This window comes from Volvox carteri (genome assembly GCF_000143455.1).
Source record: "Volvox carteri f. nagariensis unplaced genomic scaffold VOLCAscaffold_40, whole genome shotgun sequence".
Taxonomy (NCBI): domain Eukaryota; kingdom Viridiplantae; phylum Chlorophyta; class Chlorophyceae; order Chlamydomonadales; family Volvocaceae; genus Volvox; species Volvox carteri.
In genome coordinates, this window is record NW_003307583.1 from 332,890 (window position 1) to 345,552 (window position 12,663).

General features: G+C 56.3%; 1 protein-coding gene across 1 annotated transcript in view; it reads right to left on the reverse strand.

Moving 5' to 3' along the window:
* The window catches only part of VOLCADRAFT_94856 (uncharacterized protein), a gene marked incomplete at both ends in the record, with an annotated part of 28,274 nt that extends 15,634 nt beyond the window's left edge, over positions 1-12,640 (reverse strand). The window contains 21 exons of the mRNA XM_002954078.1: positions 402-803; positions 1,165-1,325; positions 1,909-1,934; positions 2,594-2,822; positions 3,145-3,319; positions 3,605-3,726; positions 4,513-4,642; positions 4,909-4,994; positions 5,386-5,646; positions 6,191-6,379; positions 7,233-7,334; positions 7,765-7,887; positions 8,146-8,301; positions 8,552-8,643; positions 9,214-9,273; positions 9,695-9,783; positions 10,422-10,537; positions 11,088-11,139; positions 11,600-11,677; positions 12,074-12,156; positions 12,626-12,640. Of these exons, the coding sequence (XP_002954124.1) occupies positions 402-803; positions 1,165-1,325; positions 1,909-1,934; positions 2,594-2,822; positions 3,145-3,319; positions 3,605-3,726; positions 4,513-4,642; positions 4,909-4,994; positions 5,386-5,646; positions 6,191-6,379; positions 7,233-7,334; positions 7,765-7,887; positions 8,146-8,301; positions 8,552-8,643; positions 9,214-9,273; positions 9,695-9,783; positions 10,422-10,537; positions 11,088-11,139; positions 11,600-11,677; positions 12,074-12,156; positions 12,626-12,640 (2,747 nt within the window). The remainder of the gene's footprint in view (positions 1-401; positions 804-1,164; positions 1,326-1,908; positions 1,935-2,593; positions 2,823-3,144; positions 3,320-3,604; positions 3,727-4,512; positions 4,643-4,908; positions 4,995-5,385; positions 5,647-6,190; positions 6,380-7,232; positions 7,335-7,764; positions 7,888-8,145; positions 8,302-8,551; positions 8,644-9,213; positions 9,274-9,694; positions 9,784-10,421; positions 10,538-11,087; positions 11,140-11,599; positions 11,678-12,073; positions 12,157-12,625) is intronic.
* Positions 12,641-12,663: the final 23 nt, after the last annotated feature.

Here is a 12,663-nt window from a genome sequence, read left to right on the forward strand (position 1 = left end):
CCGGGCAGCCGGGGCGGAGACCCTCAGGTTATACGATCTGAGACAAGGACTGGAACCAGGCCAGAGACATTCCACCTCCCCTTGCCCTCTTCCCCAATATATATGTAGGGTTTGGCACTACTGGTAAGGCGCGACCATTGCCCCTGGGAATTTCCGGGATCGATACCCGTCAGGGTCCAAAGTCCAGGGTGCCCCGAAATACCGGGGAAGGCAGGGTTTCGCAGGGTAGCTGCCACGGGCGGAGTTACACCCCCCTGTTTCACACATCATATATATGTACACACTGCCGCCATGCAGCACACTGCCGCCGTCCGGCTCCCTCTGCTCCCTATTATACAACCCTTACCAACCCCTGCCCGGCCCCCAGCTATCGCAACCACTATCGCAACCCACCGCCGCACCTGACTCTGCCGCTGGGCCCCGTCAAGGCCAACAAGTGCGCCGGACCGTTGCGACGCAACGTCAGCTCCACAATGCACTCCACGGGCCCTACACCCAACCGCTTGAGGGACACGCTGCAGTCCACTGGCCGGGTGTACTTGTGGTGGAATTGAATAGACGGCAGGGCCTCCACCATGTGGACGACCCCCGGGTCAGATGTCGGAACCACGCCGGCGGGCCCGTGGTAGTTGTAATGGTTGCCTAGGCCCATGCTCAGTCCCAGGCTCATGTGGCCAAACTTGTGAGTGGGTGGTGCGGCGCCGGCTGCTGCAGTGGCGGCCGCGGCCGCAGCGGCGCCGGATCCACCGGAGGCCAGGGCCTCGGCACGCGCTGCCGCGGATGTGTCGAACTTTGGCAGCACCCTGCCCGAAAGTTCATTGCGTGCAGGGGGATTTGTACCCGCGTGAGTGTGGCATTAGGCAGGGAAGATCCCACGTACAGAGTTGGTCGGGTTGGGAAAAGGAAAATTCTTGACATGTTGGCTGTGGGAAAAGCAAAACTGGTTACTTTGTTGAGTCGTTATGGGAGTAAGGGATGGGTGACTAGGACCGGACTGGACTGCCTAAACCCAAGTACACCATCCTCACCCTCTCACGGCTTCCGCCCCTTCGGGATCACCCCCTTCCCCATCCCAACTACCTGTATTCCCACAAAAGAACACGTGCCGGAAGACACACATGCGCACACACACAAGCTCAGATGAAAAAGACACGCTAGGCTCACTGCTTGAGGGGCTCTGGGTTGGCGATCAGCGTTGCCACGTCTTTGCCGATGATGTCACTCATCTCAAAGCCCATCCATTCTGCAAACGCTTGGTCCATGGCGGTTATGACACCGTTGGGCAGGATGTACAGGTGCGCTTCAGAGGGGTCCACGGGGATGGCCTGGGGGAGGAAGACGGGTGTACAGTGTACGGTGTACGATATCGAGATGTTGCACGGCGTACTTAATTCGTCACTGACCGGGTGCTTTTTCTTTTCGTCAGGCAAAGCCACGGTCTTCGAGAATAACGATCACATTCGCGGGAGTGGTCATGGTGGTCATGGACTATGACTACGCGGTCAACGGACGCAGCGGGAGGTGGAACAAAAGGGCAAAAATGGGTTTCGGAGCGGAGAGAATAACCTGTCGAATTAATGACAGCCCAGAGTAATGCAATCCAAGTTTCTGCCATTTTGGAACTATGAGATTGATACCACCGCCTACTCCTACAACCGTTCCAAGGTCCGTCCTTAGTAATTAGGGGAACATCGCTCCAGCCGGCTGCGATGCCTTAAAACTCAGTAATAGTAAGGCACGACAGCGGATTCCACCACACTTGTCAGTACACTGCCACAACTTAGGGGGCCTTAAGCTGGAACGCTTGACGCGCGCTGAAAGGTTTCTCTTCCTCACCCTCCCTTCCTCCCTTCCACTACCCCCCAGCCCCGGATGCTCCCCACGCACAACACGGGCCACAGGCCTCACCTCAAGGACGCCCATGAAAATCGAATCTGCATTGGCGACCAGCCAGCCAGCCAAATAACCAGCGGGCAGGGTCACGGTCAACAACCACGAGGTTTAGATGTGTGGGTTTTTCCAGTTCATATCCCAGTTACGGTTGTAGTCCGAGCAAATTGTTGGTGGACCAGAGGGCCACAAGGCGCAGTGCAGGAGAAGCGGTCCGGTGCGCATGTGGAGAGGATTGAAGGGGCAGGGGAAGGGTCGAACGGCAGCTCAGTGGGGGGGCTTGTGAGAGGTATGGACGCGGGTAGGATGGAGACCAGGGTAGGTGGCCTGACGACGGAATGGAAAACAGCAGGCGCAGTTCAGGCCGCGAGGACAAGTACCATGACGCGGCAAGGCGATGGCGGTCACGGCTGCTGCGGAGCGGCGAAGCGCCCTAGGGGAAGCAGGCAAGGCGGCGGCCCCTTGAGAGGTTGCCTCGGAGCTTCCTTCGCTGTAGCTTCCATAGTCTGCATCACGTGGCGTACATGGGCTGTCTTCATCTTGGCTCTTAACCGGCTTACATTTTTTCCCTCTCCCTTCCTCCAGCTCCCTCCCCACCCCACAACCCAACTTCTCGGTGGCTGACCCCGCCCCAACAGAGTCCGCCTCCATCCTCGCCCTCCACCCCCGGCCCCCGGCCCCGCCCCCGCCCCCGAACACTCACCCTCCGTGGCACCCGACACCTTGGACACCGCCAGCTTCACCGGGAGCACGTAACGGGCCTTATGCAGCGCGACCACCGTGTTGATAGAGCTGATGACCCGCTCACGGCCGGTCTGGATGTACTGCCGGATGTACCTGTTGTGGCGCTGACTGAAGGGAGGTGGCATGATGATGTTGATGTTCTTGCCGTCCAGCTCGCCCTTACCGTAGCCCAGCAGCGAACAGGCGTTCTGCAGCACCGTCACCAACGTCAGGAGTTATGTACCAAAGTTGTCTAGTTGTGAAATAGTTATTATTGTCGGCCGCATTCACATTTTGAGGGGAGGTGTCGGGTGCAAGGCATGCTGTAACATGCGAGGTCATCAGTGCAGGGGAGCATTATTTTCCGGTGGCATCCGGAGCGCTGCTGCAAAGACATCATCAGGCTTTGCTGGACCCCGTGCGCCCGCTCCCTCCCTTCCCCACACAGGTTTTGGGGTAATATGACTGGGCTGGCGGCCGTTTCAATATTTGGGGCTTCGGGTTCCATTCCCGCTCCCCCTTCCCGTCCACCTTGTTGGCTAGCTGGATGATTCCTGCGCTGTTGATCAGGAAGACAATGTTGACTCGCTCATCCACCCTGTGGAGCAGGTGCGTGCCGGTGCCGATCATGCCGCCCTCTTCAGTGCCCATCATGGCCATGGTAGCCTCGTCCTGTTGCTGCAGATCCTGCAGCTTCTCCGCCTCGCTGAGCACGGAGGTAGTTCAAGAAAAGAAACGGGTCAAGGGAGGCGGACAAAACGCAATGATGATTGATGGACTCCCTAGAAGGCCAGACCTGCCGCCGTCCTAAAGTGCCCACTCCCAGCCCCAGATAAAGTGGCGGAATCCGGTGAGGAGGCCTTTGAAGCGTGTTACACAATGACGATATATATGTGGGGAGGATGTTGGGGAAGGAGGGCACAGCGGCGCACACGCCGATGCCACCCCCCCAAGCCGACCTAAACCTAAAGCCAACAACTTGCAAGCACACCTGAAGTACTTTGCTGCTTTCCAGGGGTTGTTCTTCACGGCCTCCAGGAACTTCCCATAGCCTCGAAGCAGCTTGGGGCTGGACGGGTAGCGTACCAACGCGGCTCGATAAAAGCCCTCTGCCTAGTAGGTGAGGTGGGGGGAATGGGACCCCGGTGGCGGCCGCAGGGGGTTAAGGGAACTGTGAAGAGCGAACGGCAGGCGGTCCGATTGAGGGATAGGCACCACAGGTGTTCATCCGCTTCAGGCCATTCGGCCCGCAAGCCAGTCAGGGGATTCCTCCGGCCCATGCGGAGGATAGCAGAGGTTTGGAGCTATATAACTTGGCAGGGAATTTGCTGGGAATTTGCCTGGTAGATGCAAAGCAGTTGTGCAATGATAATAACAAGAATAGTACTAGTAGTAATAAATAATAATAATAATAATAATAGTAATAATAATAATAATAATAATAATAATAATAATAATAATAATAATAATAATAGCATGTGAAGTTTATGACAAGACAGGCTCCGAGGCGGGGACCCGGTGAAGCGACCCGGGGGGCACCCTCGTCGCTTCAACCCTAGGAAGATGGGCCCCCCGGCTTTACGGAGCACCCCGCATTTGTGCGGGACATGTAACTTGTAATTGGGAGGAAAGGCAGAGGAAAGACGTGAAGAGGAAGGTGGATTAACGAGGATACGGCAAGGAGCCCCGAAGCAGTCCCTACCCGACACACACCCCGGTCCAACACTTTTGGTTCATACGGGTATGTTTCGCGAAAGAAGTCGCGTACGTCTCTTCCCCGTCCTGATCTGCAATGCCGCTTCCCAAACCTTCCTCCCGTATCCTTCGGCTCTTTCTTCCTCTGGTGTTTAAAAAAGTTTTTGGCCCCGCATCCTATTACCGACGGACCGACAGACTCACCACGTTGACGGACTTTTCAATGCGGTGCAACGCCTTGGCCAGTGATGTGAAGGCGACCGTGTTGTGAAGCAGCAGCTGCCAGAAGTTGCGGATAGCCACCAAGGCGGCGCGGTGCGCACGCAGGACCAGCCTGGGGACATAAAAAGGTGGGGAGAAAAGCGTTTGGGTCGGGGGCCCAACGGGTGCGACCAGGATGGGGTGGCACCGCGAAGGGTAGCACGGGTGCAAGAGAGGAGTCTGGTGGGACAAAGCACTGTAACAGGAGTTTAGGCACGAGGCACGAGGAACAGTAAAGGGCAGCACGACCCTCAAACACAAAATCTCTCAGACAGTCACACACATAACCTGGGACCCGGCACTCCTGGGACCCGGCACCGCAAGCAACAACACCCCCACCTGTGGTTGCGCTGGTATTCAACGTACGACACCAGGTCAACGCTGCTCTCGCCAGATTTTGCGCCAGTGGCACGCTGCATGTGCTCCTATATGAAGGGAGGTATGGAACGGAGAAGAAGGGTTGGCGAGGGGAGGGTTGTGGGAGGTGGGGAGGTGGGGAGGTCGGGAGAGTGGACCGTGAACATGCAAGAGGGGTTCCATACATAAAAGCTGGAGGGGAAGAAACACACACAGGAAGTAAAAGGCGGCGGCGGCGATTATGGGATGAATTAAGCGGGGTCCCACCATTTGTGCGTGGACTTGTATATCCGTGCCATAGGTTTGACAGCGTTTGAAATCGCATTTCGTGGCCCTAAGACACCACCATCCATAGGCGGGAACGCACATCGAAACATTGCTCAATGAGGCACCACCGGCATAATGCAGCCGGGGCAGGCGCCAACGGGGCATCCCAACTTAAGCACCCCCACCATCCACCTGCTCTCGTGCAAAGATCGCGAAGCGCTCCATGAGGCCCGGGTTGCACTTCTTGGCCACTTGAAGCTGGCTGTAGCCCGTCTGCGTGGACTCTAGCACATCAATGAGCAGGTTGACGTACGTGATGATCATGTAGGCGTTGCCCGGGAACATCTGCATGCCGCCCTTGATCACGATCTCAGCCTCCTTAGCGGCGGCGCGGTCCAACACTTCGTAGTGCGGATCTGTCCACTTGCGACAGACACGCGCCACGATCTCAACCTGTGCGACGGGGGACAAGAAGTGTACAGCAGCGCACGGGTATTACGGCTTTACCGTTTTCGGATTCTCCCTAGGGGGGGTGGTAGGAGGTCACGGTTTGGGCCGCCGGCGGAGTGAGGGAGGACGGACTGTGTGTGCGAGCGGTGCAGGAAGGAAAGCAACGATATGCGAGCCGACGGGACATGCAAGCCAAATGCGCAGGATGATGTGGACAAGGATGGAAAACAAAAAGGAAGGTGCCGGGATGCTGACTGGTGTGTCGCTTTGTGCGGTGCGACTGGCGACTGACCCCGACTGGCGACATCCCCTCACCCTCACCTGATTACCTTGCACCTTGATCCTATCGTTCAACAACACCTATCCCGAACAACCTGCTGACCTGGGCCCCGCTACCGCCTAACTTGCAGATCCTGTGCCACGAAAGGTATGCACATATACATATATATAGGACACACGATCCTGTTTAGACGGCGGTGGCAGCGGCTCCGCACCGCAGCTGCCTACGCCAGCAGCTTCCCCCCCCCCTTCGCGGAGGAGAACCCACCTCCCGGGAATCCTTGAACTTGTAGATGCGGCGTGCCTTCTGGCCCGGTGGTGCCGTACGGTACCGCGTCAGCACGTACATCGTGAACCATTTCAGCCGTACGTACGACGCAAGCGTGCCGACGCACATGGCGATGCCCATCATGGACAAAAATGTGGTGGTGGCTCGTTCCCGGAAGCGCAAGTCAGCCTGCGTGCGTGTGCGTGTGCGCGTGCGTGTGCGTGAAGTTCAAAAGGCGGCCCCAGCGAAGGCGGCCCCAGCGAAGGCGGCCCCAGCGAAGGCAGAGGCGAGCTCTCTAAAAAGGTGAGAATGGGTTCAACACCCTAAAGCCGCTGGTGACGCGCAATGATGGCTAGGGAGCGGCCTCTCATCAGGTCGTGCTGCCTTCTGAGACTTGGAACAAGGTACGACACCTCGTGCGCCGCTGCCTCGCTGGGGAGAGGATGGTGTGGGATCGTCCCGCGGGTTTTGGGCTACTTGTGGCGGGTTTATGTGCCGTACATGCCCCGTTAGGTATGCCCTGGGCGTGCCCTGGGCGTGCCGTTAGGTATGCCCTGGGCGTGCATGCATTGGCGGGGCAACTGGCAGCCGGGGTTGCGGCGGGGTGGGGTAGGGTCCTGTTTGAGTAAACCGGCCCTGTGTCGCTTTGTGCAGTGATTGTCACGACATGGCATAGGGCCCCCAACACGTCGCTGGCCTGCTTGCACTTTGCAAGGACGGCAATGATGGACGGTGACGCAGCCGGTTTTGATGGCGGTCTGGAGAGCAGGGCCACGGGCCCCCACGGGCCCTGCAGCTGCCGAGCGCTGCTGCAGGCAGCCTTCACATACACACAGCTCAAACATGCCATATGCACGCACCACGCAGCCTTATAGATAAGGTATTAGTCCAGAGCGCAGAGGAATAACAGCAGATACAGGTACACGGTAATAAACACGGTAATAAAACGGCCAGGTGGTTTTGACAACTTCGTTTTGAAGAACGGCGGCTTTGCTTGATTTCCCCTCCCTCGACGCAGCTGACGCACACGTAGGTGACGCACCGAGTCCTGAAAGACCAGGATGACGGCCCCCAGGGCGATGGTGGCGACACAGGCGTTAAGGCCCACTCGGAGGTGGTTGACCCAGCCGAATAGGTGTGGTTGCTGCGAATGAGGGCGATTGGGGGAGACCGAGCGAGGCGGTAGGACGGGAGAAGAAGCAAGCGGGCATTGGAACAGAACGGAAATCAAAAGTGCAACCGCAGCATCTTCAACCGTAGCAAGGATGAAGATGTGGATCCTTGCGTGTGGATGATGCGTGTGTGATCGCGTAAGTGCACACGCAATTATACAATTGCGCAAAATCAAAACGCAGTGTGAGGGGAAAGGAGGTGTACTTCCTTTGGCAAAGGTTTAGAGGAGTCCACAGACAAGCAGGTGTGCTTGCGGGTATGCTTGCGCCGTGTGTCATTTACGTCGAATCCTGTACAGGTCCAACATCTTGCAGATATTGAACGTCCCCAATGCCCCCAAATCTGAGATCCCAGGCAAAATTGCGCTTCGATTAAATCCGGAAGGTAAGCACTGCACTCACCCACTTCAGGTAGATCCACGTCAGGTAGCATGAGAAGGCGAACTGCAGGATGACCTTGACCTTCTCCCAACCGACGCCGTACGACACGACGGTCATGAGGAACTTCACGCAAAATGCACGAACCTGCGACCGGCAGGCATGTCACGGAATCCCATGTGTGTGGCATTGTCCACAAAGGAGAAACACCAAAAGGCGAGGCGAAAGAGGAAAGGCTACTTCCTTCCGCGAAAACAGGCAGCGGTAAGGAAATGGCAAGCGAACCCTGCGGTAAGGACCAGCGCGAGCTGCTCTCGAGCGTATATAACCCCCTGAAGCCGCATGTAGCTGTACCAGCTTTATGGGCCTTACGACGCCTCCCAACCCCGGGGGCCCCGCACCCACCTGGACACTGCTATTGGCGGTTGCATAAAGGTTCCTCGTTGTAGGGTTGAGTTCAAAGTCCTGTTGGCGGTTGCGGTACAGCACCGGTGCATAGAAATATGGGGTGATATGATTGTGGTGAGCCGTCAATGGGGAGACGCAGGCCGAGCGTGGCGCCTGTCGCAGCAAGAGAACGAGGAGGCCGCCTAGCAATCCGCCTCGCAAACCGTCCTCCATGACAGGACTTCCCTCCTCCGCCCTACACCCCTCCTACCTGTAAAACTCCATAACCCAATTTCACGGGAGCCCGAACCTGAGTCCTGACCCGACTATCCAGATCATTGCCTCCCCCAACCATGCCGTTGCTCTTCCTGAAACCGCTTGCCATTGTCCTTTCCTCATCCCCCAAAATCATCCCTCCACCCACCGCCATAAGGTTGAGTAGAGCCATGCACAGATACGCCGCCATGGCCGCCCCCGCGGCGCTCATGTGGGCCACGTGGGGCATGTTTGTGCACACTGCGCCACCCGGGCAAGCACACGCACATACACATGTAGACACGCACGAGCACGCACTTATGTTCAACTCGGCTTGCTAAGGGCGTGTGCACACAAACACAAAACAGCGAGGAGGGTTTGCGTGGGGGAAAGCAAATAAGGTCCGGAAAGGACCCCGCAGGGCGGGTAGAGTGGGTTGCTAGGAAGGCGGAAGCGCGGAGCACGCGGCGGCGGAAAGGTAGGTGGGTACTACCCTTCGCACGCACACGCACAACCAATGAATCGTTCAAGTAAAAACACAATGAAACAATCCAACAACCCCCAGCGACTGAGCCAGGAGAATCCCCCGGTCCTTGCCTACTGGACCAGGACATCCTCCATGCATCCCATGCTTTATGCCGTCGCACTTGACTTCGCATCAAGAGCCACCGGCAAATTACTCTTGAGCCTCTAGGCTTCCTCAAATTTCTATCCTCATATTTTTAACCGTCAGCTCATTGTTATATCTGCGGCACCTCAGCATTCAGTTACAGGCCCCTCCCGGAGTCTGCTGTTATCCCCCCTGTTGCTGCTGGTGCTGGTGCTACTCACCCGTGCTAGGGAACATGGCCAGCAGGTTGCGGTCAGCCTTGGGGAAGCCTATCCAACGACCTGCGGGGGCGATTGGCAGTCACAGCGGTTGGTCGCGCGGCGCTGCCGGGTTGCAGCCTTACAGATAGGAGGAGGTATAGCCAGGACAAGGGGCAGTCTGAAATGGGCAGGGCGGCTGCCGGTGCTGCAATACGGCTTAGGACAGGTCACGCAAAACCGTCCTCTTCCTCATTAACGCCTTCCGGAGGCTTGAAAAAGTATCGACGTAGAACGGGCCCGGCGCCTCACGCACTTCCAGCAGTCCTTCATGCTCCCCACAACGACGCTGACGAACACGCCATGGAAGCGCAGCATGCCAAAGCAAGGGCCGGACATGAGCAGCATTGGAGCCTAGCCATGGAACGCAAAGCTATAGTTGCATGGTCCGTTAAGCACATAGCGGCGCAGTCAGCTAAAGCCGCGCGGTAGGTGTTAGGCTTACAGTCAAAAGGCAGCTGCAGTAGCGCCAATGCGGCCACATCCAGGATGTGGAAGAAGATGATGGCGTACACGCGGAGCACCTTAATTGGCCTGAAGTATTGGAGAAACGTTGGATGGAGGGATGGATGGAGGGATTGATGGGTTAGGAAAGGAAAATCAGACCCGGGCAAGAGCTGAACGCGAGCAGCCTAAGAGAGTGGGCGGTGGGTACTGGGGGGAACAAATCAATGACCAACAGGCCGTGGGCAATGGGACCACTGAATAGGTCGTTGGACGGACGCGGCAGAAGCAAAGGACATGCATCAAAAGCCAGAAGACCAATGAAGGCTGGGCAGTAGGACGAGTGGGCTGTGAGAGAGCAGGGAGAGAGGATAAGGTCAGGTTTGAAAGGGTAACCCTCTTACCTTCGTCCTCCCTCCCATCTCTCCCGTAGCCCGCAGAGAAGGGAGGCTCCTCCTCTCAATATTAGGCCGATCCATGTTGTTTATGTGGACTATGTTATACAGAGATTGTCTGAATATTGTACTTGTAATAAACTAAAATTACAACCCAAAACAGGCCACACGCGGGAGCGTTTGCATTGACCTCAAAAGCCGGCAGGTCAGGTGCCATTCCCTCCTGTGGTGGCATTATGCCCAGGCCCAAGCGCCAATGCCCTTTCCCAGGCGGTCCCATCATGACAGGAACTAGTACTGCCCTGGCATGCCTGCCCCGCGGTCCGCACCCACCACACGAAGGGAAAATTGCGGTTCTGAAAGCACCATGCCACCCATGCGGCCAGCGCCAGTGCCGCGCCCAAAAGTGCAATCATAATGTAAAGCGCCACCAGAAATATCGTGTAGCCCTGCGGGCCCGGAAGGTGGGCAGACGGAAAAAACGCAAAGGTTACACACTCCACGGGGGCTTCTTCGTTTGTTTAAAGACCACACTCGGGGCCAGATGGCCTTCTCGCGCTCTTTGGTCCTTCCTGTTTGGGTGTAGACGATGCCGTGTCTTCTGCCATGGCGCTTGGGCCCTTTGATATCGTTTTCAGGTACGGGGAACGCATCCCACGACCATGTAACACAAACACAGACATATTTTTCGCGGAGTGACTGATGCATCTATAAGTTTTCATGAATGTCCCTAGGACAGGAGATAGGATAGGACAGGACAGGACATCCGCAAATCAACGCAGGCGCACGCGTATGTGAAGGCTTTAAATGAAAACAAGCCCGCAAACACACCACGCTGCTAAAGATTAGTAAATAATGGTATCCTGCCGGGTCCTTTTGCAACACACGCGCCGACACCTCCCCCAACACAATCATCCAAACCCCAGTGTAGGACTATGCCATCAGACTTTCAAATGTACTCACTCACTCCCCCACCCACCCCAACATCCCCCCACCCACCCGGGGCTTAATGAGGTCCTCGATTTGCAGCACCTGGAGCACCTTCCACAGCCTGTAAGGGGGAAGACGGTGAGGACAGGGAAAGCGCGTGAAGCAGCATCGGGCATCAGTCAGCAATGGACTCGGATGGCCTCAAGCGGCATCGCCCAATCTGGCATAGGGATGCAGGACATGCAGTGCATGAAACGATTAACGGGCTGTTTATTGTAGAAATAAAGACTAACGACCCAGCTATTTAGCTAGTGCTAACTTCTACTAAGTAAAAAATATAGACATATTTAGGGCTGAGCAGTCACGATCAAAAAACCATCGAGTGCAGCACCCTAGTCACGGCCTCGACTGGGGCATCTGACCAAAGCCCAAGGCTTGCGGTGGTCCCCATAGTGGACTATTGGCCTTACATGCGGTAGTGCCTTCAGGTGCAAGAAGGCCGGATGCCCGATGATAATATCTCGCCCAACAGTTCACGTATGCTTTGTATGTGTGGACCTAAGGACCGTATGCCACCTCACCATAGACCCTTCTCGATAACCCATCCGTCTCTGGTCGTGAATACAACAGTGAAGAGCTGGCAGAAGTCCAATGCCAGCCTGCATGCAGGTAAAAGGTAAAGCGCATGCACAAGTGTGGTGCCAGCTTTCATGACACATAGTTTGACCTGTGGTATGTATGCCATCAACGCGCAGCAGCCCAACGCATGAAACGACCCATACATGTATTCGACATAACCTTAGGCCAAACAGTGTAGGTGATTTCGTCAATGCTGTTGTTATCCAAGATACAGGGGCCTTCCGTTTACGGCATGCGGGTCCTTTGTGCATAGTGCGCCATACTCTGGCCCCGGAATTGCTCTCCGTGAAAGCTTAGGGTTGCGACCCCATAACTGACAATTCTATTCATGGACTGATGGATATGATGTACCTCGCCGGGCTACTGCATGAGTGCCGGTGGGTTATCTCTCTTACTGGCTTATTTGATCCCCTTACTTGACGAGCAGGAAGCGCACGCCGGTGTTGTAGCGCTCCTTAACGATGGTGAACAGCACGCCAAAGACCCCCACCACGAAGCCCTGTGGCCGTGTTCGGGAAATCAGCGTGTTGTAATGATCGCACGGTTAGTCTATGCCTGTGTTGGAGCTACAGGAGCTCCCTTACAGCTGTGGTGCTCGAGCTGCCACATCAAATACGTCATTTGAGCTACTACTCATTAGCAGCGCTGCTTGGTGTGACGTGGCGGCCCTTAGCTGTCTAGGCAGGGTCCTTGTGGAAGGCCCCAAGCCCCGGTTGTCGCCCCTTGATGACCGACAGGGATTCAACTAGGCGTTGACATGGGAATATGCCGTGTGAGGCACCGAACGCACACCATAGGATGCGGGTTCCTTCTAGCCGCTCAGATCAGTAAAACACACCATTGGGTTTGCTGCATGTACCGCGTGCGTGCGTGCGTGGGAGCGTCGACAAGTCCTCAGATACGATAACTCAACACCAAGAAACAGGTCAGGCGTTACATTGTGCAGAAATATGTTAAAGAAAGCGCACCTCGCCCAATTCCATAAGTTCAGACGTTGCACCATCTT